General features: G+C 36.8%; 1 protein-coding gene across 6 annotated transcripts in view; it reads left to right on the top strand.

Annotated features, from left to right (window-relative positions):
• The window catches only part of LOC132690957 (uncharacterized), a 37317-nt gene that overhangs the window by 6452 nt on the left and 3689 nt on the right, over positions 1-27176 (top strand). Inside the window, exons 3-4 of one of the 6 annotated variants that reach the window (XM_060652031.2) lie at positions 10758-10846; positions 12136-12265. The exons of 2 other annotated variants lie outside the window; for them this stretch is intronic. In XM_060652031.2, coding sequence (XP_060508014.2) covers positions 10838-10846; positions 12136-12265 — 139 coding nt within the window. In that variant the 5' untranslated portion in view covers positions 10758-10837. Of the gene's footprint in view, positions 1-10757; positions 10847-12135; positions 12266-13088; positions 13168-19505; positions 19587-27176 lie in introns of those variants that run through there. 3 more of the 6 variants (XM_060652032.2, XM_060652036.2, XM_060652034.2) reach the window with 3 other exon arrangements.

Below are 27176 nucleotides of genomic sequence, written 5' to 3'. Positions count from 1 at the left end.
ACAGTGCTGGTATAAACATTAGTGTGCATGAATCCCTTTGAATTAAATTTTTTTTTTTCAAATTTGTATTTTTGTATTCTTTGGATAAATGTCCAATAGTGTAATTGCTGGATTGTGGGGTAGTTCTATTTTTAGCTTTTTGAGGAATCTCCATTCTATTTTCCAGAGTGGCTGCACCAGTTTGCATTCCTGCCAACAGTGCACAGGGGTTCCCCTTTCACCACATCCTCGCCACGACCTGCTGTTTCTTATATTGTTGATTTTAGCCATTCTGACAGATGTGAGGTGATATCTCATTGTGGTTTTGATTTGTATTTCCCTGATGATCAGTGATTTGAGCATCTTTTCATGTGTTTGTTGTCTTATATTAATATAGGTATGTAGGTTTTCTTATGCTTAGTATTTATATGGTGTATCTTCCTCCACAATTTTACTTTCAACCCATTTATATCTTTAAACTTAAAGCACATTTCTTATAAAGAGCATAAAGTTGGAATTTGCTTTTTTCCCTTGTCTTGACATTGTCTTTTTTTTTTTTTTTTTTAAACGTTTATTTATTTTTGAGACAGAGAGAGACAGAGCATGAACAGGGGAGGGGCAGAGAGAGAGGGAGACACAGAATCCGAAACAGACTCCAGGCTCTGAGCTGTCAGCACAGAGCCCGACGCGGGGCTCGAACTCACGGCCGGTGAGATCATGACCTGAGCCGAAGTCGGACGCCCAACCGACCAAGCCAGTCAGACGCCCAACCGACCAAGCCACCCAGGCGCCCTGACATTGTCTTTTAATTGGAGTGGTTGGACTATTGACCTTTAATGAAATTACAATTTAGTTTAATCCCTGCTGGGGACAGGAGCTCCCCTATATATCTCTTAAGAAGTGCTTGGCACTTTTTACAGTTAGTACCCTTAAATTTCCTTGTGTCTTTAGCTTTGTGCTGAAGTTATGATTTTTCATCTTATCTGAAGTATTTTTGGTTGTTAACATGGTCAGTTATCTATTGAGCTTTCCACATGTGGAAGAAGTAGAATTTATAATTAAATGTTTATCAAATACCTACATGATTGACTTTCTATAGGGGCAGTGGTTCTCCCTAGAAAGTGTTTTAGAAATATATCTGGATGCTTTTGAATGTTAAAATAACTGAGTTGAATGTGAAATCTTCTGGCTTTTTGAAGGACTGAAGCCATGGATCTTAATTACAGGACAGAGAACTTTTCTATAAAGGGATAGACAGTAAATACTTTAAGCTTTATGGGCCAGATGGTCTCTGTTGCAGTTAATCAGTTCTGCTACTGTAGTGTGAAAGTAGTCAAAGACAGTTTATAAACAAACGAGTGTAGATGTGTTCCAGTAAAATTTATTTACAAAAATATTTGTGGGCAGTAGTTTGCTAACTTTTTTTTTTAAACGTTTATTTATTATTGAAAGACAGAGACAGAGCGTGAGCAGGGGAGGGGCAGAGAGAGAGGGAGACACAGAATCTGAAGCAGGCTCCAGGCTCTGAGCTGTCAGGACAGATCCCGACGCGGGGTTCAAACTCACAAACCGCGAGATCACGACCTGAGCCGAAGTCGGATGCTTAACCAACTGAGCCACCCAGGCGCCCCTGCTAACTTCTAATCTAGATGTTCTGCAGTACACAGCAAATAATTATTCTATGACCTGTAAAATGAAGACCATTGCTATGGAAAAGAATGTGTTTATAATTAACTGGGTCTAGAACTTCTCACATAACACATTATTTTTGCATGATTTTTACAAACTTTTGAATTCATCATGTTGCTGTTATTGCATGGTTTTACTATTAGCTGAATCTTCCAGGAATGATTGAGAAAAGATTATACTTTGTTTTATTCAGAAATTTATCGAGATTTTTTTAAACAAGTGAAAAAGTTACAGCACTGATCACAACACCACTTGTGATAGTTTCCTTACCAGTATCACATACTTGTAGAAGCTTGCATTTGTAGATAACAAATTTCATTGATTTTGTACACACACATGAACATATCACACACATACATATATACACATACATAAATACACATATATAGACCTTATTTCAAAATATCAAATATAAATAAAAGTTGTCACCATTACTTAGTTGAAGACTTCTGGGGAAGATGCTAGAGTAGGAGGAACCTAAGCTCACCTCGTCCCATGGATACAAGTAGATAAAACCCACATCAGTGTAAATAATTCACAAAACGACCTGAAGACTGGCAGAACAGACTCTCCACAGCTAAATGTAGAGAATAGGCCACATTGTAGAGGGTAGGAGGGTAGAGATGCAGTTGGGAGCTAAGTAGACCCACAGTACTATGGGAGAGAAGGACACTGCTGTAGGCATGGAAAGGGGAAAAAAAAGAGAGAGACCCTCACACCAAGCACTTCCACATGGGGAGATGAACCCCCTTAACGTTTGTCTTTGAAAATAAGAGGGGCTGGGGTACCTGGGTGGTTCTGTCGGTTGGTTAAGCATCCAACTTTGGCTCAGGTCATGATCTCGCTGACAGTGTGGAGCCTGCTTGGGATTCTCTCTCTCCCGCTCTCTCTCTGCCCCTCCCCCACTTGCATGCATGTGCTGTCTCTCTTTCTTTCTCTCTCTCTCAAAAACCCCAAAACTTTAGAAAATCAGAGTGGCTGAATTTCATAAGTTCTTGGAAACAGTGGGGCTTAACACCTGGAACTTTAAAAATCACTAGGCTTGGCTCTGGGAGAGTTGGGAAGGTGAGAGGAAACTGAGTCTCTGCTCTTAGAGACACAGCACAATAAACAGCCCCACAGAGATACAAGATAAAAGCAGTAGTTTAAAAAATGCTTGGAGTATGTTGGGGGGATTTGTTTACTAATCTCAGAACTTGTGCTGAAGGGTCAGGAATCATTGGGAGACATCTCCAAGAACAAAAGGGCTGACAGGTACCAGTTTTCCTTCCCCAGCCCCCAGCCTACACACACAGACACCTATGAGAGCCAGTACAGCACTAATATTTGTTACATAATTTGCTAACAATGTCCCTGTCCCTGAATATTTCTGTGGATTTGCCCCTTCCAGCCAGGCCTCTGCTCCAGGTCCCTTCCCACAGCAGACCTGTGCAAACTTTGTGAATACCCTACACCCAACACCTGCATTCTCCTGAGGACCTGCCCCTCCAATATGCTAGGCTGAAGCTTTTCCAAAAGTGGTGCCACAAGCTTGGCAGTGTGCAAGTAGCCCTGACACGAGCCAGCAGTCACTCCAGTGTGACTCCTGCCTGGGGGAGAAGGGAAGATAACCACATATACCAGTCTACCTGTAGCCCCAGCAGTGAGCTGGGGGCAGATCTCTGGTCTGACTACAGTCCCTGCCCACCAATGAAAGCTTCTCAGGGGACAGTGCATGGAATGTGCCCTGCAGTTTGGTGCCACTGCATCTCTGGCAAACACCCGGTGTGACTCACCTTAAGCCCAGTGCAGCCCCCAACTTGCCCATAAACAACACAGGGACCAAAATCTGTCCACAAATGGCTCAGCCACAACAGGAGACCGCATGCGACACACATAAAAGACACTCCTGAAGTGCCAGGTTCTGGTGAACAGGGGACATTGCACTGCAGGGCACTATAGGACCTCTTCTTCATAAGGCGCTACTTTTAAGAGCAGTAGGCATAGCTGACTTTCCTAACGCATGGAAACAGACATAAAGAGATAAAATGAAGAGACAAAAGAATGTGTCTCAAACGGAAGAACAAAACAAAATCACAGCAGGAGACCTAAGCAAAATAGAGATAAGTAATATATGCCTGGTAGAGAATTTAAAGTAATGGTCATAAAGATACTCACTAGACTTGAGAAAAGAGTGGAGGACCTCAGTGAGACACTTAACAAAGAGAAAACATAAAAAAGAACCAATCAGAGATGAACTCAATAACTGAAATTAAAAATACACTAGATGGAATCAGTAGTAGGCTAGAGAAAGCAGAAAAAACAGGAGGGCAGAGTAATGGAAAGCAATCATGCTGAATAAGAAAGAGAAAAAATAATTTAAAAAATGAGAATAGTCTCAGAAAACTGAAACCATCAAGTGTAATCACATTCACTTTATAAGGATCCCAGAAGGAGAAGAGAGAGCAAAGAAGGTAGAAAACTTATTTGAAGAAATAATAGCAGAAACTTCCCAAATTTGGGAAAGGAAACAAATCCAGATCCGGAGGCACAGAGAACCCCCAACAAAATCAGCACACGGAGGTCCACACCAAGACACACAGTAATTCAAATGGCAAAAAGGAGTGATAAAGAGAAAATTCTAAAAGCAAGAGAAGACAAAACAGTTACATACAAGGGAAAATCCCATAAGGCTATCAGCTTATTTTTTGGCAGAAGCTTTGCAGGCCAGAAGGGAATGCCATGATATACATAGAGTGCTGAAAGAAAACCCTGCAGTTAAGAATACTCTGGCAGAACTATCATTCAGAATAGAAGAAGAGACAAAGAGTTTCCCAGAAAAAAGTTAAAAAAATTCATGACCACTAAACCAGCCCTACATGGAACGTTAAAGGAGACTCTGAGTGGAAAGGAAAGACCATAAGTAGTAATAATAAAGTAGGAAGAACGCGGGCACCTGGGTGGCTCAGTCGGTTAAGCGGCCAACTTCGGCTCAGGTCATGATCTCACGGTCCGTGAGTTCGAGCCCCACATCGGGCTCTGTGCTGACAGCTCAGAGCCTGGAGCCTGTTTCAGATTCTGTGTCTCCCTCTCTCTGACCCTCCCCTGTTCATGCTCTGTCTCTGTCTCAAAAATAAATAAACATTAAAAAAAAAAAGTAGGAAGAACAAAAGCAATAAAATTAAGTATATCTATAAAAATCAGTCAAGGGATTCACAAAAGAAAAGGATGTAAATTATGACACCATATACCTAAAATGCAGAGGGGGGAGGAGTAAAGAATGGGTTCAAACTTAAGCAACCACCAACTTAATATAGACCACTATATGCAGAAGATGTTATACAAAACCTAATTGTAACCAAAATAGAAAACCAGAAATAGATATGCAAAAAATAAAGAGGAAGGAATCCAAGTATATCACTAAAGAAACCTAATGAGAGAAGAAAGGAATAGAGAAGACATACAAAAACAACCGTAACAAAATGTAAAACAAGTAAACAAAATGGCAATAGGGACACACATCAATAATTACTTTGAATGTACATGGACTAAACACTGCAATCAAAAGGCATAGGGTGACAGAATGGGGAAAAATGCAAGACCCATCTCTGTGTTGCATACAGGAGACTCATTTCAGATCTGAAGACACATGCAGATTGAAAGTGAAGGGTTAGAAGAACAGTTGTCATGTAAATGTAAGTGAAAAGAACGTTGGGGTAGCAATACTTATATCGGACAAAATAAGACATTAAAACAACAAAAATGTAAAAATAGACAAAGCACACTATCTAATGATAAAAGGAACAACCCAACAAGAATATATATCAATTGTAAATACTTACGCACCAAACATGGGACACCCAAATAAATAAAGCATCTAATAACAAACATAAAGGGAGGAAGTAATTGATAGTAATATAATAATAGGAGACTTTACCATCCTACTTACATCAATAGACAAATCATCCAAAAGAAAATCAATAGGGAAACCATGGCTTTGAAAGACACATTCAACCAGATGGATCAAATGATATATTCAGAACATTCCATCCTAAAACAGCAGAATATACATTCTATTCAAGTGCAAATGGAATGTTCTCCAGAATAGATCACATATTAGGCAATAAAACAAGTCTCAACAGTGGCACCTCGGTGGCTCAGTTGGTTAAGTGTCCAACTTCAGCTCAGGTCATGATTTGCCATCTGTGAGTTGCCATCGTGTTGGGCTCTATGCTGATAGCTCAGAGCCTGGAGCCTTCTTCAGATTCTGTGTCTCCCTCTCTCTCTGTCCCTCCCCCACTCATGCTGTTGTCTCTCAAAAATGAATAAACATTAAAAAAATAAAAAAATACAAGTTTCAACAAATTCAAAAGATTAAAGTCCTTATTATGCAACTTTTCCAAACACAACACTATTAAGCTAGATCAACCATAAGAAAAAATCTGGAAAGAACACAAAATACATGGAGGTTAAGTAACATGCTATTAAACAATGAATGGGCCAAGCAAGAAAAGAGGAAATCAAAAAATACATAGAGATAAATGAAAATGAAAACACAATGATCCAAAACCTTTGGGATGCAGCAAAAGCTGTTCTAAGAGGGAAGTTTGTAGCAATACATGCCTACCTCAAGGAGCAAGAAAAATCTTAAATAAACAACTTAAACTTACACCTAAAGCAGCTAGAAAGAGAACTAACAAGACCCCAAACCAGTAGAAGGAAGGAAATAATAAAGATTAGAGCCCAAGTAAATGAAATAGAAACTTGAAAAAGAAATAGCTGGTTCTTTGAAAAGATCAACAAAATTAATAAACATTTAGGCAGACTAATCAAAAAGACAAAAAAAAAAAAAAAAAAGAGGAATCTAAACAAAATCATAAATGAAGGAGAAATAACTGACACTACAGAAATACAAAAGATTATAAGAGAATATTATGAAAAATTATATGCTAACAAACTGGACAACCTAGAAGAAATTGAGGAATTTCTAGAAACATGTAAACTACCAAAATTGAACTGGAAAAAATAGAAAATTTGAATAGCCTGGTTACTAGCAATGAAATTGAATCAGTAATCAAAAAACTCCCAATAAATGAAATTCCAGGACCAGATGGCTTCACAGGTGAATTCTACCAAACATTTATTAAAGAGTTAATGCCTAGTCTCAAACTATTGCAAAAAACAGAGGAGGAAGGAAAACTTCTTCTTTCATTCTATGAGGCCAGCATTACCCTGAGACCAAAACCAGATAAAGACACCAGTAAAAAAGAGAAATACAGGGGCATCTGGGTGGCTCAGTCGGTTAAGCGTCCGACTTCAGCTCAGGTCATGATCTCCCAGTTTGTGAGTTCAAGCCCTGCATCAGGCTCTGTGCTGACAGCTCAGAGCCTGGAGCCTGCTTCAGATTCTGTGTCTCCCTCTCTCTGCCCCTCCCCTGTTCATGCTCTGTGTCTCTCTCTTTCAAAAATAAATAAACATTTAATTAAAAAAAAAAAGAAATACAGGCCAATATCTCTGTTGAACATAGATGCAAAATTCTTCAATAAAATACTACCAAACCGCATCCAACAATACATTAAAAAAAAAATCATTCACCGTGATCACGTGGGATTTATTCCTGAGATGCAAGGGTTGTTCAGTATTCACAAATTAATCAGTGTCATACATCACATCAACAAGAGAAAGGATAAATACCATATGATCATTTCATGCATTTCAGTAGATGCAGAAAAAGCACTTGACAAAGTATATCCATTTATGATAAAAACCCTCAACAAAGTAGATTTAGAGAGAACAGTCCTCAAGATAGTAAAGGCCATCTATGAAAAACCCATACCTAACATCATACTTAATGGGAAAAACTGGGAAACCCTAAGACCAGGAACAAGACAAGGACGTCCACTCTCACAATGTTTTGTTTTAAATGTTTATCCATTTTGAGAGGTGTGCGGGTACATGGGGAAGAGGCAGAGAGAGAATCCCAAGCAGTCTCCATGCTGTCAGTGCACAGCCTGACGTGGGACTAGGTCTCATGAACCATGAGATCATGACCTGAGCTGAAATCCAGAGTCAGAAGCTTAACCTGCTGAGTCATCAGGCGCCCCCACTCTTACCACTTTTTTCAACATAGTACTGGAAGGCCTAGTCATAGTAATCAGACAACAAAAAGAAGTAAAAGGCATCTAAATCAGTAAGGAAGCAGTGAAACTTTCACTATTTGCAGATGACATAATATATATTTAAAACCCAAAAGATTCTACCAAAAAAATACGAGAAGTGATAAATGAATTCACTAAGTTCACAGGATACAAAATCAATATACAGAAATCCATTAAACAGCAGAACAAGGGGTGCCTGGGTGGCTCAGTCTTAGTTAAGAGTCTGACTTTGGCTCACGTCATGAACTCATGGTTTGTGGGTTCAAGCCCTGCATCAGGCTCTCTGCTGTCAGCACAGAGCCTGCTTCAGATCCTCTGTCTTCTCCTCTCTCTATCCCTCCCCCACTCAAAAATAAATTAACCATTAAAAAAAAAACACACAGAAAGAAAAGTTAAAACAATCCTGGGGAGGGGGTACCTGGGTGGCTCAGTCAGCTAAGCGTCTGACTCTTGATTTTGGCTCAGGTCATGATCTCACAGTTCATGGGTTTGGGCCCCTGCCTCAGGCTCCATGTTGACAGTGCAGAACCTCCTTAGGATTCTCTCTCTCTGCCCTCTCCTGCTCACATGCTCACTCTCTCAAAATAAATAAATAATAGAAAATAATCCCATTTACAATTGTACCAAAAAGAATAAAATACTTAGGAATAAACTTAACCAAGGAGGTGACAGATCTATACTCGGAAAACTTTAAAATAAATGAAAGATTAAAGAAATTGAAATTGATGAAATTGAAAAAAGAAAGAAATTTAAGACAACACAAATGTAAAGATATTCCATGCTCATGGGTTGGAAGAACAAATACTGTTAAAATGTCCATACTTCCCAAAGCAATCTACAGATTTAATGAAATCTCTGTCAAAATACCAACATCATTTTTCACAGAACTAGAGCAGTAACCCTAAAATTCATATGGAACCACAAAAGACCCCCATTAGCCATCTTGAGAAAGAAGAACAAAGCTGGAGGTATAACAGTTCCAGATTTCAAGGTATACTAAAAAGCTATAGTAATCAATATAGTGTGGTACTGGCACAAAAACAGATTGGTGGAACAGAATAGAGTGCTCAGGCATAAACCCACGATTATATGGTCAATTAGTCTTTCACAAAGGAGGCAAGGGTATGCAATGGGAAGAAGTCTCTTCAACAAATGGTGTTTGGAAAATCGAACAGCTACATACAAAAGAATGAAACTGGATCACTGTCTTATACCATATATAAAAATTTAAAAGTCAGTTAAGAATCTAAATGTGAGATCTGAAACCATAAAAATTCTAAAAGAAAACACAGACAGTAATTACTCTGATCAGCCATAGCAACACTTTTCTAGATATGTCTCTTGAGGCAGGGGGAACAAAAACAAAAATAAACTATTGGGATTACTTCAAAATAAAAAGCTTTGCACAGCAAAAGAAACATTCAGCAAAACTAAAAGACAGCTTATTGAATGGGAGAAGATATTTGCAAATGACATATCTGATAAAGGGGTAGAATCCAAAATATATATTTAAAAAAAGCTATATAAATCAACAAAAACCCCTAATCAATTAAAAAATGGGCAGAAGACATGAACATTTTTTTCAAGGAAGACCCACAGATGGCCAACAAACATAAAGAGAGGCTCCATATCACTCGTCATCAGGGAAATGCAAGTCAAAACCACAATGAGAATTACCTCACACCTGTCAGAATGGCTAAAATCAAAAACACAAGAAACAATATGTATTGGTGACGATGTAGAGAAAAAGGAACCCTGGTGCACAATTGGTAGAAATGCAAACTGGTGCAGCCACTCTGGGAAACTGTGTGGGTTCCTCAAAAAATTATAAATAGAACTACCCTATGATCCAGCAATTGTACAACCAGTATTTACCCAAAGAATACCAAAACACTAATTCAAAGGGATACGTACATCCCTATGTTTGTAGCAGCATTATTTACAATAGCCAAGATATTACCATATTATCTAGTAATTGCACTATTGATATTTACCCAAAGACTATGAGAACACGAATTTAAAAAGATATAGGTACCCCTATGTTTACTGCAGCATTATTAATAATATCTAAATTATAGAAACAGCCCAAGTGTCCATTTATAGATGAGTGGATAAAGAAGTAGTACGTGTATATATATACACACACACACACACACATACATACACACACACACACACACACACAATGGAATATTACCTAGTCATAAGAAAGAATGAAATATTGCCATTTACAACAACATGAATGGATCTAGAGAGTATAATGCTAAATGAAATTAGAGGAAGACAAATACTGTATGATTTCACTAATGTGAAATTTAAGAAAGAAAGCAAAGAAAGCAAGAAGACAAACCAAGAAATAGGCTCTTAACTATAGAGAACAAACTGATGGTTACCAGAGGGGCAGTTGGGTGGGGTTGTATATAAAATAGGTGAAGGGGATTAAGAGTACACTTAACATGATAAGCACTGAATAATGTATAGAATTGTTTAATCAGTATATTGTACACCTGAAAACAATATAACGTATGTTAACTATACTGGAATTAAAATTTTTTAAATGGAACTTAAAAATATGCTTAGTTGAATATTGTCATCTTGTAAATCTGATTTGTTTATTTTAAGTAGTTGCAAGCAAGCATTTAATTGTGCCTTTTAATGTGTATAACTGTTGGTCATTATCTCTATTTTTGGCATAAAGGATATAAATGTATTATCTATAATTTTTTTTCAGAAAGAGTAGAGAAGTTGTTGTAAATATTGTCTTTTTGTATATGGAGAACATTAAGTTTGATCAGAGTAACAACCATCACCTGTATGTGTCCCAGTTAGTATTTTTTTGGTGATGGGAGCAAGAGACAGGAAGAAGAGAGCAACAAAGATAATTAATTCTAACTTACTCACTTGGAACTTTGCAAAAAGCATGGTCTCATGGTTCGGTTTTCTTGTCTCTAGCTCTGCCTTTTTCAGACTGTGTGCTTCTCTAAGATAGGAATCCAGAGGAGGATTGATCATTTCTTGGAGCACTAAAAACCATGGCTCAGGTAAATTGGTGTTTTTTCATGCTCTGTTTAAGTAGTCACTTTTTTTACAGAGTATGTGCATATTTGCATTCCTTATTTCTGAAATGTCCTTCCTAACTGACCCCACTCAGCAATGTGCTCCCCAGCATTCCAGTCTTATAAGTGATGCGGATCTTTCCTAAGTTTGTCTTTCTAATCAACCTATATTCACATAATTATTCAAAAATACTTGGAGCATCTTTGACTAGAAGCACTGATTTAACAAAAGCAGATTCCCTGATTTTATAAGATAGAGAAGGTTGTTAAGTGTACCACACATGAGAAAACTTTGAACTTCTCTTTATACCTAAGTTTCCTGGTTAGACAAGATCATTAGTTTTGACTAGCCTCAGAGCTCATGCTTTGTGAGCTTTTAAGATCCATTAGAACATGATTAGAGCCTGAAAGAGATCAGGGATTTTCCCTGGTAATCCATAATTGACATAAAGCAATAATATGGATAACTTTGAGAGTCAGAGTTATGTGTTAATCTTGTACATGTAAGTTTAGATGATCTTTTCTACCTTTCTGTTGCTTAGAACAAGGAAAAATGTACATTTTATAAGTGATAAATAGTAACAAGAAAGATCATCATTCACACGCAAAAGTTGTTGAGAATTGTAGACTCCCAAAAGTAAGAAATGCTTATGAGATTATTATATAAGCTAAATGTGTAAATAATGCACACTTTGTAAGTCAGACATTCATTATATGGAGCTATTTTGCAGCCTATTAAAATATATACTAAATTATTGGTAAGAAGGAAAATGCTTATGAGATAATATCCTAATACAATGATGGATTGAGGTTTCAATAAATTCCTTAATTTTACACAAAATTTATAAGAAGCAGATTTTATGAGATTTTACAAAAAAACTTCCCCAGTTATTTTTCTTATTTCTTAAAGAATAAGGAAGAGAAACTTGAATTTATTGAGAACGTATGATATACAAGATACAAGTGTAATTAAAGAAGAGTGAATGGTAGAGTATTGTACAGGTTGCCTTTGTGTGCTATTTCTTTTAGTTGCGACTTTACATCTTTAATTTCCAGACTTATCTGCATAATGAGATGTTCTATATGCAGGAATTACCTATAGCAACAGGAATATGTTGGTACTTCAGAAGAATTGATTTCTTTAGTGTCTCATTTATGTCAGTGGCTTTCTGCTGTTTTTTTACCTCCTTTGTGGAGAGTACCCTGTCATTTCCCCTCTGTTGAAAAAAATATTTTCTTTATTTCCACAACTGGTATTATATTTGTTGTTTCAGAGATCAGTGATGTTCAGGGATGTTGCCATTGACTTCTCTCAGGAAGAGTGGGAATGCCTGGACTCTGCTCAAAGGGATTTGTATAGAGATGTGATGTTGGAGAACTATAGTAACTTGGTGTCACTAGTAGGTAAGGAAATGTACCCCTAGTATTTCAGGATCTACCTTTGGAATGGCTGCTTTCTTCGATTGTTTTTAAGTAACTGAATTGCCTCTTATTATTCTCAAAGGAATGAGAATATTTCAATTACTGGAAATAGTAATATTTCATAGGGCATATTTGCTTTCTCCATTTTCCAGTGTAATTATCGCTCTTCTTTCTCTCTTATTTGATAAGCAAGGGGCTAGATTTGAATTCTGGGACACTTACAATATTGTCAGGAAAAACAGGCTATGCATTCATTGTTACAATTTAGATATGCTAAAGGAGTTAAAAATATTTTGAAAATTAGATCCAGAAATATATTGTTTTTTGGACAATAGAAGAGCTTATATTATTTACATAGTAATAGGGTAGATTAGGTCAGGTAAACAATCCATTACAACAAATTCTTTCGCTCCTATTTGTGTTTTGTAGTTGAATATTACATTTTAAGAACTTTGTATTGTTCATTGAATGAATGTGCTAGAACCACCTTCTATTGGAAAATAGCTCAGGAAGAACGTGTGATTGTCTAAGAAAGTTTGTTGGATTTTTCCTATAACAAAATAAGAGACATCCTATATCAGTTAAAACTTTTAACAAGTGATTTTCCAACCTAAATGATCACTTTATTCTTTAGACTCTTGAAGTCCCTGTCTTTTACCCATTCACTCCTCTTTTCTCTGAAGGCTTTATGAAGTTACTGGTTGGTACACTGCCTTTGAGACCCAAGTCATGTGGAAAAAAGACTTCTGACTTGAGAAGAAAAGCAAGGGCTTTTCAGCACAATCTCTCTAAGGAATCCCACCTAATCCCTACTCTTCTCCCTTTTGGTCTCTTATGATAGTCCTTCCCACTCTCAAAGGAGGAGCTCTTCCTTTTCTCCAGTGGTATGTAAACTTGGGAGTCAATTCCTTTCTAGATTTTTTTTTTGTATTTAGATTTATATTATTGTCTCCCTTTAAAATGTATTCATTCATTCAAAATATATTTATTAAGAGCCTATTCTTTACCAAGGACTGTAGTAGGTATTGGAGAAATGATGATCTAGATAAAGTTTGTGTTCTGCTACATTCTCTGGGAGAAATAAAAATATATGTGTTTGTGTGTATATATTTACATATATACATTTATTTAATAAATATAATAGTTTGCAGGCAACAATAAGGAATTTGAAAGTAAAGGAGAGTAGGCAAATTAACTGGGGAGTATGGGTGGGCTATTTTAGATAGGTAGATTTTTAAAAAACATCTCTAAGGAGGTAATATTTGAACAAAGACTTGACTGAAGTAAGGGCAGGAGTCAGGCCAGTCTATGCAGGAACAGTATTGCAGACAGATGGAGTAGTAAACGTAGAGAGTTTAGGGTGGGTGTTAACTTAGTAGGAGGAACAGAAAAGCATAATTAAAGAAGAGTGAATGATAGAGTAATTAAGAAATAAATATAATTTGGCAACTCCAGAAAAGGAGTTCAAATTTTATGCTTTGAGGTGGTGCCCTCTGACTTCTAGTGTAAGAAAATGCACATCCTCTCTGAAGGAAAGTAAGAGGGTTTTAGAATTCTCACAAATTAAGATCAACAAAAGATGAGATCACAAAGATCATCCAACCCACAAGGAAACAGGTCATAGGTGAGTGATAGATAATCTAAAGAAACAACAGATTACATGGCAAATGATTTCACATATTGGTATTTTTAGATATAAATATAAAATGTTGGTGAAATGTTTAAAGAAATAAGCTAAATCACAAAAATAACAAGCAATAAGAGATTTTCATAGAGGGTCAGATTTGAAAGAGAACTAAGAACATTTCTAAAGGTTGTTCTGTTTAGATATTTTTAAAAATAATCATCAATAGATTGATAAGTTTGAATGAAAATTGTTTTCTTTATAAAAAGACATAAAGAAAATAAAAGGCCTTGAATTGGGTGAATATATTTGCAATTCATATTGACAACAATGAAATTAATACCTAGAATATAAAAAGCTTTTATAGATTAAGGAAAAGGAAATATTTTGTTTTTAAAAAGTGGGTAAAAGACATTCATAGGCAGTTCAAGGAAAAGGAAATAACAAATCAAGGAGGTAAAAGACCTATACTCTGAAAACTATGAAACATTGATGAAAGAAATTCAAGATAATACAATTGGAAAGATATACACTGCTCATGGATTGGAAGAATTAGTAATTGTTAAAATGTCCATACTACCCAAAGCGAACCACAGATTCAGTGCAATACCTAACAAGATGCCAATAGTATTTTTCATAAAACTAAAGCTAAAATAATTAATCTACAACAAAGGAGGCAACAATAGCCAGTTGGGGGAAAGAGAGTCTTTTGAATAAATGGTTTTCTTTGTTCTGGAAAAACTGGAGAGCTACATGCAAAGGAATGAAACTACACTACTTTCTTACACCATGCACAAAAATAAACTCAAAATGGGTTTAAGACCTAAATTTGAGACCTGAAATCATTAAACTAAAAGAATACATAAGCACTAATCTTTTAATAAACTCTTGGGACTACATGAAAATAAAAAGCTTTTGTACACCAAAGGAAACCCATGAATAAAATGAAAAGACAACCTACTGAATGGGAGAAGATATTTACAAATGATATGTCTGATAAGGGGTTAATATCACTATTTTGTTTTAAAAAAAAAGGGAAAGGAAATACAAATAGCCAACAGACATGAAGTGCTATTGACTGGATAAATAAAATTTTACAAGGGATTACTATTTAGCAATACAACAGCCAAAACGTGGAAACGACTCAGATGTCTAGCAGCTGATGAATGGATGAATAAAATTTGTTATATCCTTAAATGGAGTATTATTTAGCAATAAAAAGGAGTTCTGATACATACTACAACATGGATGAGCCTTGAAAACATGCTAAGTGAAAGAAGCCAGATGCAAAGACTGTATATTACATTATTTCATTTATATGAAATGTCTACAATAGACAACTATAGGGACAGAAAGTAGATTAGTGGTTGCCAAGTGCTGGGGGTGGGAGATGAAGGTGAATTGGAGAATGGAAATAGAGAAATTGGAAATGACTGCTAATAGACACAGGTTTCTTTTTGAGGTGATAAGAATACAATCTCTAGATTGTGGTCATTGTTGCACAATTCTGTGAATACTAAAAATCATTGAATTGGAAAAAAATCATTGAATTATATACTTTAAATGAATAAACTGTAGGTATGTGAATTATATTTGAACACTTTGGGGAAAAATATGGAAATAATTTCTAAATTTGTATGCATAGCTGGAGTTCGTTTAAAAATTCCAGATCCCTGGCCACACCTCAGACCAATTAAATCACAATCTCTTAGCATGGGATACAAATATTATGTTTTGAAGCTACTTAGGTTGTTCAAATGTTCAGACATGCTTGGTAACCACTACAATATATTACCTAAGAATAAATTTATGTATTTATTTTATTATTTTATTTTAGATATATTTTTAGACAGAGAAGACATGTGAGTGGGAGACAGGGGAAGAAGGAGGGAGGGAGAAACAGAGAGAGAAAGAGAATCTTAAGCAGGTTCCACTCTCAGCATGGAGCCCGAGGCAGGGCTCAATCTCATGACCCTGGAATCATGTCCTGAGCCGAAATCAAAGAGTCAGCTGCTCAACCAACTGAGCCACCCAGGCGCCCCAAAATTTATTTTTGTTTTAAATTTTTGTTTATTTTGGGGCGCCTGGGTGGCTCAGTCAGGTTAAGCGTTGCGTCTGACTTTGGCTCAGGTCATGACCTCGTGGTTTGTGGGTTTGAGCCCTGTGTTGGGCTCTGTGCTGACAGTTCTGAGCCTGGAGTGTGCTTCTGATTCTGTCTCCCTCTTTCTCTGCCCTTCCCCCACTCACGCTGTGTGTGTGTCTCTCTCTCTCTCAAAAATAAGTGTTTTGGGGCCCCTGGGTGGCTTAGTCGGTTAAGCGTCCGACTTCAGCTCAGGTCACGATCTCGCGGTCCGTGAGTTCGAGCCCCCCGTCGGGCTCTGGGCTGATGGCTCAGAGCCTGGAGCCTGCTTCCGATTCTGTGTCTCCCTCTCTCTCTGCCCCTCCCCCGTTCATGCTCTGTCTCTCTCTGTCTCAAAAATAAATAAACGTTAAAAAAAAAAAGTGTTTTATAATTAATGTTTGTTTATTTTTGAGAGAGAGCAGGGAAAGGGCAGAGAGAGAGAGGGAGACAGAATCCCAAGCAGGCTCTGCACTCTCAGTGCAGAACCTGACGGGGGGGCTTGAACTCAGGAACCATGAGATCATGACCTGAGCCAAAATCAACAGTTGGTCAATTAACCAACTGAGCCACCCAGATGCCCCTATTTTTTTATTTGACGGTTCACTCCATTTAGTTGCTATTGCCAGTATGCTTGGATTTATTTCTTCCCTATTTTATGTTTTTTGTCTACTCTTAATCTTCTGTGCTTCCTTCTTTTATTTCTTTCCTAATAATCAGGATGGATACGTCTCTTTTTTTTTTATTTATGTTTATTTATTTTTAAGAGAGAGAGCACACACACCAGCCGAGGTAGGCTAGAGAGAGATGGGGGGAGAGGATCTGAAGTGGGCTCTGCACTGACAGCAGAGAGCTTGATGTGGGGCTTGAACTCACGAACCGTGAGATCATGACCTGAGCTGAAGTTAGATGCTTAACTGACTGAGCCACCCAGGCATCCCTGTTTTGTTTTGTTTTTTTTAAACTCCATTTTCCCCCTTGTTTAATTTGGAAGATGTATACTATTTTTTATCCTTAGTGGTTATCTTTAATTTTTTGTCACATGTACTTTATTTCTTTTAATGCAAATATAGTTTTGTACTTTTTATTAATTGTAATGATGTTTGAAAAATATACACATTTAATGAAAATTAAGTATTTTATTAATTATTAAATGTTTTAATATTAAGGCACTCATTCAATCCACATACAGTGTTTGCACACTGCTTTGCAGAAGTCTTTTTTTAAAGTTTTTATTTAAATTCCAATTCCCATACAGTACAACACTAGTTTCAGCTGTAGAATTTAGTGATTTATCACCTATGTACAACACTGTGCTCATCACAAGTGCCCTCCTTAATACCCATCACCTATTTAACACATTACTCCACCTACCTCCCCTCCAGCAACTATCAATTCTGTATAATTAAAGAGTCTGTTTCTTGGTTTGCCTCTCTTTTTCTTTTTTTCTCCCTATGTTCTTTTATTTTGTCTCTCAAATGCCACATATTTGGGGTGCCTGAGTGGCTGTCGGTTAAGTGTCCAACTTGGGCTCAGGTCATGATCTCGCAGTTTGTGAGTTCAAGCCCCGCCTTGGGCTCTGTGCTGACAGCTGAGCCTAGAGCCTGGTTCAGGTTCTGTGTCTCCCTCTCTCTCTACCCCTCCCCTGCTGGCACTCACTCTGTCTGTCTCTCTCAAAAATAAATCAACATTTAAAAAAAATTTTTTTAATGCACATATGAATGAAATCATATAGCAGTTGTCTTTCTCTGACTGACTTCGCTTAGCATAATACATTCTAGTTCCATCCATGTTGTTGCAAATGGCAAGATTTCATTTTTTTTTATGGCTGAGTAATAGTGCATTGTATATATATATATATATATATATATATATATATATATATATACCTTTATCCATTCGTCAGTCGATGGACATTTGGGTTGTTTCTGTAATTTGGCTGTTGTTGCTATTTGGCTATGCTGCTATAAGCATTGGGGTACATGTATCCCTTTGAATCAGTACTTTTGTATCATATGGGTAAATATCTAGTAGTACGATTGCTGGCTCATAGGATAGTTCTACTTTTAACGTTTTGAGGAACCTCCATATTGGTTTCCAGAGTGGCTGTACTAGTTTGCATTCCCACCAACAATGTAAGAGGATTCCCCTTTCTCTGCATCCTGACCAACATCTGTTGTTGGGAAAACTGGACAGCAACATGCAAAAGAATGAAACTGGACCACTCTCTTACACAATACACAAAAATAAATTCAATGGATTGAAGACCTAATTGTGAGACAGGAAACTATCAAAATCCTAAGGAGAACACAGGCAGTAACGTCTTTGACATTGGTCGTAGCAACTTCTCACTAGATAGGTCTCCTGAGGCTAGGGAAACGAGCAAAAATAAACTATTGGTACTACATAAAAATAAAAATCCATACAGTGAAGGAAACAACAAACCGAAAAGGCAACATACAGAACAGGAGAAGATATTTGTAAATCACATATCTAATAAGGGGCTAGTATACAAAAGAACTTACCAAACTCAACACCCAAAAAACAAATAATCCAGTTAAGAAATGGGCAGAAGACATGAATAGACATATTTCCAAAGAAGACAGAGATGACTAACAGTTATGAAAAGGTGCTCAACATCACTGAACTACAAATCAAAACTGCAGTGAGGTAACACTTCACACCAAACTGACTACAATTAATAACACAAGAAGCAGCAAAAGTCCTGAGTAAACTATATGCCCCACCCTCACACCTGGGATTTCAAGGCAACCAGCTGAGAAACAGAAAGGATTGGGTCTACCTTGAAATAAGTTGGAAGCTGTTGTGACAGTGAGTTGAGCTTCTATAGAGAGATGAAACACTGACCTCTGTGTCAAATGTATATTTCACTGTCAAAAGTCAGGAGCATACCAGCAGTATATGACTATACTCTTTTTCTGTACCTTCACCAACACTACATACCTGTGATTGCTGGTGAGTTTAAATATTTTGGGAGTATTTCTGCCTGTTTTGGTCCTTTAATCATTATCATTATTGTTTGTGTCACTTAAATATTTAACAATGGTTAAAGTTAATGTTTCCTTTGTCCCCAGAACAATATAAAAGATATATGAAGGATCTGAAAGTGCCTTTAACTATGGTTCATCTTTCCCATCTATTATGTTACTGTCTGATGTTTTAATTGTTTTCTTTTAAACCCTCCAAATGGGCATTATTTTTGTTTTATAATGACAGTGTTTGCTTGTAGATTTATTCATATGATTATCCTTTTATTTGCACTCTATTCCTCTTCATTATACCTTCCATTGAGATGATTTTATTTGTCATGAAATACATTAAGTAAGGCTTATTGTTAGTAAATGTTCTGTTTTTATTTTTGTTCTTTTAGTAAAGTAACCTTGCTTCACTTTCATTTCTGCCTGGTGATTTCACTTGGTATAGAATTCTATACTGACAATTATTCTTTTCTCAGCACTCTGAAGATATTATTCCACTGTCTTCTGGCTTCTATTGTTGCTCTTGAGAAGTCTGCCTTCTGTCTCATTATTATTCCTTTTGTAAGTAATTGGTATTTTCTCTCTGGCTGCCTTTAAGATTTTTTTCTTAAGATTTTAATATAATTGATTATATCGTTTTATTTCTAGAAATTTGATATTCTCTTCCTCTCCTAGATCTTATTTTTTTTTTACTTCTATTTAGTTCCTTTATCATGGTTTTGAATTCATATTTTAATTTTCATATATTTCAAGCATTTATAAATGCTCTATATATAAAAAATTCAGTTTGTAGAGAACAGGCCTAATTCTGCAACTTCTTACATTCATGTGGGCTCTTGTGTAATGATGAAGTATGATTTTTTTTCCCTCCTTTTCATTGAGAGTCTAGGACAAGACTGCAGTGTTTCTTGTCATTTCCTTTGAGATCACATGGACTTTTTTTTCCTTTACCTGAACTGTAGGCCTTGGATAATTCTGATTTTGTGAAGAGGTTCAGTATTAATCCCTGAAATTTTGTGGGCCCATGGCCTTGTGTCTTGGGTTATATCAGACCATTAAGATAGATACAAACTGTTTGGCAATTGAAATCAACAAATATCCTGAGGGTAGTTGTGACTTAGAGCATGTTTACCTCTAGTTTGTGGTTCTTACTTCATTGTACCTCCTTTGGATCTTCTTTACTTTTTTAAAAAAAGTATGGCATGCTTTTAAAAGAATATAGGTCATATTTTATACAGGATTTCAAGAAATCTGATGCATCATTCACTTATTTACAATTGTGAATCCTTTTGTCTTTGAACCTTCTATATCTACATTTGATGTCCTTAGGTAAATTTCATAGTTTTTTCTTAAATGGTCTTTTGCATTTCTTCTAAAGCAATTTTCTCAGTACTTTATAAATGTTGATATTATGTATAGGACTGTTTTATTGTATGATATTTTCTGAATGGCTAATACATATACACACACACACACACACACATAATACACATCTATATATGGTTAGCAAAATGTTGATATCTGTTGATAATAATCTTATAGAAACATCTAATAATTGTCCAGGGGATAATAGTGGATTTCTAGGTAGATACTTTTGCATTTTATATATAATGTATTATTTATTTCTTTTCTATTTGTGCCAGTTTTTTAAAACTGTAATCAGTAGGAGCTGAGTATTTGAATATTTCACAATTTGAAAAACAATTCTTGTCTTTTTCCAAACTTTATTGGAAGTATTTCTAATGTTTACTGAAAATGTTTCTTTAGATTTCTGATACCCTTAATTAGGTTAAAGAAGAGCCATTCTGGCTTTAGAGAATTTTTTTACATTTTTAAAAAATGTTTATTTTTGAGAGAGGGATAAAGAGCACAAGCATGGGAGGGGCAGAGTGAGAGGGAGACACAGAATCTGAAACACGTTCCAGGCTCTGAGCTGTCAGCACAGAACCCAATGCGGGGCTCAAACTCACAAACCATGAGATCATGACCTGAGCCAAAGTTGGACGCTTAACCAACTGAGCCACCCAGGCACCCCTAGAGAATTTTTAATACAAGGTCTCAAGTAGATTTTCTGATGTTGAATCACTCCTCCATTTGTGGGATAAATTGTATTTAATCATGATGTTTCAGTCCTTAATACAGCTATATTCTACATTGCTAATGTTTATTTAAAAATTTGACCTATGTTGGTTCATAAGATTGACTTTGTTTTCCTGAGCTCTCATTGTCCAGGTTTGTTTCTTACTTAACTATGTGAAATGACTTGGGTGGATTTCCATGTTTTTGTATGTTCAACAACAATTACATAGGAATTTAATTGTGTATTCTTTAATGGTTTGGATAACCTTACCAGTCATACCATCAATCATCAGTGTCTGTGGCCTTTTAGGAGCATGGACATTAAACTCAAATTTAAAATTCTTATGTAGTTATTGATGTATTCTCAGATTTTCTTTATTCATGGATCACTTTTATTATTTTCATCCATTTCAACTAGTTTTTCTAATTTACTGTTCAGTTATGTATAGGTTTTCTCATAAGCACTTGTCTTAGATTTATGTTCTTCTATTCTTTATCCTTTCCAATGTTTTGGATTTGTGCCCAATCTGATTTTTTTCCCCAGCGTGTCATATTTTTGTACCATTTATTTGCTTTGGAAAAAATGAATGGACTTCTGGCCGTTTCTATTCCTTCTAAATTCTGGTTTACTCACTTTCTCATTTAGCTAGCTAATTCTTTTGTTTGTTTTGTTTTTTCCTCCCTCTTCTTCTTGAGTTGACATCTTAATTCTCTTGTTTTTAATTATTTCTTGTTTTCTAATAAGTACATTTAAAGCTGTGAGTTTTCTGAGGATTCATTAGCTGAGTCTTGGGATTTCACATCAAGTTCCTCTTGGTATTTTGCTCTAAATTTTAAGTTTAATTTTTATTTCCTTTTATGTCAAACATTATATAGAAGTATCTTAATTACTTAATTCTAGGATTCTATATTTGTTTTCTATGTTTTTGCAATTTCTAGTTTTATTATTAGTTTTATCTATCTATATAGTTAATACCTATCTTATTAATTATGTTCCAGTCTTCTGAGTCTGTACTTTCTTCTTAGTCTGTTTATATAACTGTCCTAAAACAGAAAAGGAAAAAACTATTTCCTTTTACTCACAACAGTACTTCTGACACCAGATGTGTGGATTTTCCCATACGAGGCAGTTCTCCAGTGCCTGGTAGACACCAGTAGGGTGTCTTAAAATTTAACTTAATTCTGATACTAACTGCCCAGAGTTAGCACAGACCCACTGTTTAAGGGCTCAATCCCACAGCCTACTACCCCAGAGGCCAATTGTAACTCCCAAGTTGTCCCCGTACTTATGACTGACTGGCTGTAAATCAGAGGTTCCCACAGTACCCTTCTCAGGTTTAATAATTTGCTAGAAGAGCTCAGAGAACTTGGAGCAACATTTACATTTACCAGTTTATTATAAAACATACAACTCAGGGACAGCCCAATGGAAGAGATGCACAGGGAAAGTGTTTTTGTGCTGGTCTCAGCCTATCAGCAACCACCAGTGCTGTGGCTGGACCAGCTTTTATGGTTCTTACTATGATTGCAAGATGCCCTTTAGTAATAACCATTGGGAGACTTTGAAAAAGTAAAGATTTATGACTTAGAGGACCTAGAAATGATACAACATACCCTGGGCCCTACAGTGATGGCATGGGTATAGATAGTGTACAGACCTAGGGTTTTGCCTCTGTTGAGGTTGAGAATGAGGGCCTAGGGTTTCTGGGCTCTGTATTGTTGAATTTAAAATTAAAGCGGGAACTTAAGAGGGCAGCAAGAAAAAATTTAGTAAGTGGTCCAAATGATTAGTTACTGAAATCAACAAAGGAATCTCAGATGGGGGAGGCAGCCTGGCTCCTTTATTTAGTGTGGCTTGTAATATAGTCATCTTTGATGGATGCCTCTTTGAAGCGGATGCCTCAGCAATCAAAGCTTAAGTCAGGCATGTGCCTTACAAACAAAAACAAAAACCTATCAGGACTTAACTCTAGCAAGGTATGGAGAAGGGGTATGGAGCTTCCATGCTGTCTCTCAGCATACCCTCCCAGCACTGTGTTCACTAACCCAGAAACTCTCTGAACCCCTTCAGTCAGGGTTTTTGCTGGAGGCTTCATTAGGTGGGCATGATTGATAAAATCATTGGACATGAATAATTTATTCGACGTCCAGCATCTTTGCCCTCTCCAGAGGTGGGGCTAAAAGTTCCAACCCGCTGAGGGGCACTTGGGTGACTCAGTTGGTTAAATGTTCAACTTCAGTCAGGTCATGATCTCACCGTTCCTGAGTTTGGGCCCCGCGTCAGGCACTGTGCTGACAGCCCTGAGCCTGGAGCCTGCTTCAGATTCTGTGTCTCCCTCTCTGCCCCTCCCCTGCTCGCGCACTCGTGCTCGTGCTCTCTCTCTCTCTCTCACTCTCTCTGTCTCTCTCTCAAAAATGAATAAACATTTAAAAAAAAGTTCCAACCCACTGATCACATGGTTGACTCCCCTGGCAACCAGCCCACCCTCCTTAGGGGCTTTCCAAAAGTCACTTCCTTAGCATAAATTTAAGTGTGGTTGAAAGGGACTTGTTTCCAAGAGTTTTAGGAGTTCTGTACCAGAAATCAGGAACAAAAACTAAATATATATTTCTTATTGTATCACAATATCACAGGTTCTCTACTATGACTTTGGATTTATTAGTTCCTTTTTTTATGTCTATCAATTTTTGTTTATTTACTTCAGAGCTAAGTTTTCAGTTGCATAGTCATGACTTGTAATTTCTCTTATCTGACTCTAAGATGATTGCCCTGAGCTGAATTCATAAATTCACTGAGGTAATGGGAGTAATCAGTGGAGAACTTATACAAGCTTCTGCTGCTTCATCAGTCTGGCTCCCAGCTTTGTACTCACTGGGCCTCTTCCTATTATGATAGATAAACTTTATGTGCCTTTATCTAAGGCTAGTATCTCCACTTTTGTACTAAACTCATTTAGTACTCGTTTTGTACTCCACTCGTTTTTCATCTGTTTAGTAACATTCTTGGAGCAATGTTCTGTTAGTCTTGTGCAACATCAATTTGTCAGTGTCTGGTACAGTCATTTGCATCTGTACACCTGTAATTTCTCCCATCTTAAATTGATAAACAAATCTCCTGATGAACAAGCAAATAGGGATATGGCCCTATTTCTCTGCTACTTTTTACAACAAAACTCAAAAGAGTTTTCCATGCTTCATATCTCCAGGTCATCTTTTAAATCTGCTTCAATCAAAACTTATTCCCATTATGGGTTGCCTGGGTGACTCAGTTAAGCATCCAACTTCAGCTCGGGTCATAATCTCATGGCTCATGAGTTCGAGCCCCATGTCAGGTTCTGTGCTGACAGCTCAGAGCAGCTTGGATCCTGCTTCGAATTCTGTATCTCCCGCTCTCTGCCCCTCCCCCACTCACACTCTGTCTCTCCCCTAGAATAAATAAACATTAAAAACAAAAAAAAGAACTTATCCCCATTATTCCACCAAAACTATCTTGTGAAGATCAGAAGTAACCTCCATATTGTTAAAGCCTTTGTTAAATTAGAAGTCACCTCTCTCAACATTTGACAGAATTGATTATTTCTCCTCAAAACACTTTCTTCTCTTGGCTTCTGGGATTCCACATTCTCCTAATTTTTTTTTCTTCCTTTTTAGTCTCCCTTTGCTGGTTCCTTCTCATCTACCTGACCTCTAACTGTTCAAGTGTCCCAGGTCTCAATCCTCAAACTTCCTTTTTCTTTTCTTCCCTTCCTTTCCTGTACCTTTTGTATCCAAAACTCTCCCTGGGTGATCTTATCAAATCCCATAGCTTTAAAAGTCATCTACTTATTGATAATTCTCAAATTCACATAACTCATCTAAATATCTCCTCAGAACTCCATACTTTTACATATACCGGCCTACTCAACATCTTTATAATATCTAATAGTTCAAAACCAAACTCTTGATATTCTCTCTCAAACCTGCTCCTACTACAATGAGAAGTTCTCAGTAAATGGCACTGGTATTGTTCTGGATGCCCAGGCAAAATACTTGGAGTTCTCTTAGACTTCTCTCATGTTACATGCCCAGTTCATCATCAAATCCTCTTCATCACACCTTCAAAATATATCCAGAATCCATCTTATTTTCTCTGCTCCTTCCTCCAGAATCATCTGGTCCAAGCCATGTAGATTATTGCCTTAGCCTCCTAGCTTCTATCCACCCAGCTTCTGTACTTTCCCATTGATTCTCTGATGTTTTAAAACAACCAGAATGATTGATTTTTAAACAAAAGTCAGATACTATCATGCTGCTTCTCACAACCCTCCAGTGGCTCCTCATCCTCAGAATAAAAGTCAGAATTTTTTACATGGCTAAGACTTAAGATTTCCTTGTCATTTTCTTTGAAGCCAGGGAATATTTTTTCTCTCCCTCTGAACTGCAGACTTTGGATGGTTACAGTTTTGTGAAGAGGTTTACTTCTAATTCCTGACATACTGTAAGTCCAGGGCCTTATCTCAGATATTTTTTTTAGACCATTAAGTTTCATATGTAGGCAGTTGAAGATAGCAGATGTCCCAAGGGTAGCTGTGGCTTCAAAGTATGTTTACCTTTCTAGTTTCTGGTTTTTCATTGTGGACCCTGTGGAACTTCTTTACTTTCTTTTAAGCTTGGCATACTTTTAGAAGGTTGTTTCTCATGTTTTATTCAACATTTACTCCACTGTCACAGTTACAATATACAACAGTGCCATTACACCCTCATGCTGTCCCTTTGTTGTCAACTCTTTCCCCATTTCTAACCTTTGACAACCTGTGACCTATTTTCTATCCCCACAATTTTGCCAATTTAGGGTTCCCAACCCTAAGTATAACTTTATAGTGGGCCCTGTTCTCCAGTTATTGCCCAAGCCTTATGAAATGGTCCAAAACACTGCTTAGTTTCTCCACATCTCAGTTGTCTTGACCTGTAGGACCTCTGCAAGTGGAAAAGTGGCTTGAAATGATAAGCTTATTTCTGTGAATTTGTATGTTTTTTAACTTTTAGCCAACCAACTCTTTATTCCAGTTGTAATTCTCCAATGCCTTCTTCAGTCAGATGCCTGTAATGTTTTGTGTGATTGCTCTCATCAGGAAGGTTGATTTAAATTACCTAATCTTCTGTTAGCAGAAATGTATATTTAAGATTTATGAACTGGTACTTAAATTGAAACCTGAAGGATGAGAAAAAGTATGCAATATCTCATGCAGACCGGTTCAGAGATGTCTGACAAGCCCTGTTAGTTGTAAGTTGAAATTGGTTCTATGAGTTTTTCAGAGCTAAAAGTAATTAGTATGTTTGGCAAATAATCAGTAAAGCCAAGAAGGCTCATGGAGAAATCATAAATAAATTGGGACCAGACCATGGAGTGCTTTATCAAGTCATGGGAAGCATTTGGATTTTATTCTGTGTTTAATTAGGAAGGTATTTAAAAGTTTAGGCAGAGATAGCAAATCATGATCTGAATCAGAGTCAGATTTTAGAAAGTATTAAACCTAAAGATCTCCATGCTTTTTTTCTGATGAACTAGATTCGGTTTCAGTTAGTCTGGTGCAGTATCTGGGCATCTTTAATTTTACCAAGGTCCCCAGGTGGTTTTGAGCCCTACCAATTTGAGAACCACTAGCTTAAAAAAATTTTCTCTTCCCTTACTTTCTCACTAGATTTTTATTATTCTCTGATCTCTAGTGTTCCTTTTACATGTTAGTATGTAAGGTCATTCTACACTAATATTTTTTGAAACCCTAGGCAGCAACATATTACTGCAGCATGAAATCACTTTAGTGGGTTTTGGCTGTGAGTGTGTATGTGTAGTGTCTGTGTATGTGTGACAGAGAAGAGACTAGAATAGCATAGAAAAAATGAAACAGTGTAGATACTGTTTAATGAAATTATATGTGTCAGGTTATGATGTGAAATGTAAGTAGGTATTATTATAAGTCATGGTTAAATAATATCTGAAAAACACTGATGTAGGCCAGTTATTTCTCATGGGTATTGGTTCCCTATACCAAATCTTCCTCAGCTTACAGCTCCTGTCCCAGTAAACTCATT

This window comes from Panthera onca, chromosome E2, assembly GCF_046562875.1.
Source record: "Panthera onca isolate mPanOnc1 chromosome E2, mPanOnc1 haplotype 2, whole genome shotgun sequence".
In the NCBI taxonomy this organism is placed as follows: domain Eukaryota; kingdom Metazoa; phylum Chordata; class Mammalia; order Carnivora; family Felidae; genus Panthera; species Panthera onca.
This window is presented reverse-complemented; position numbering and strand designations above follow the sequence as displayed.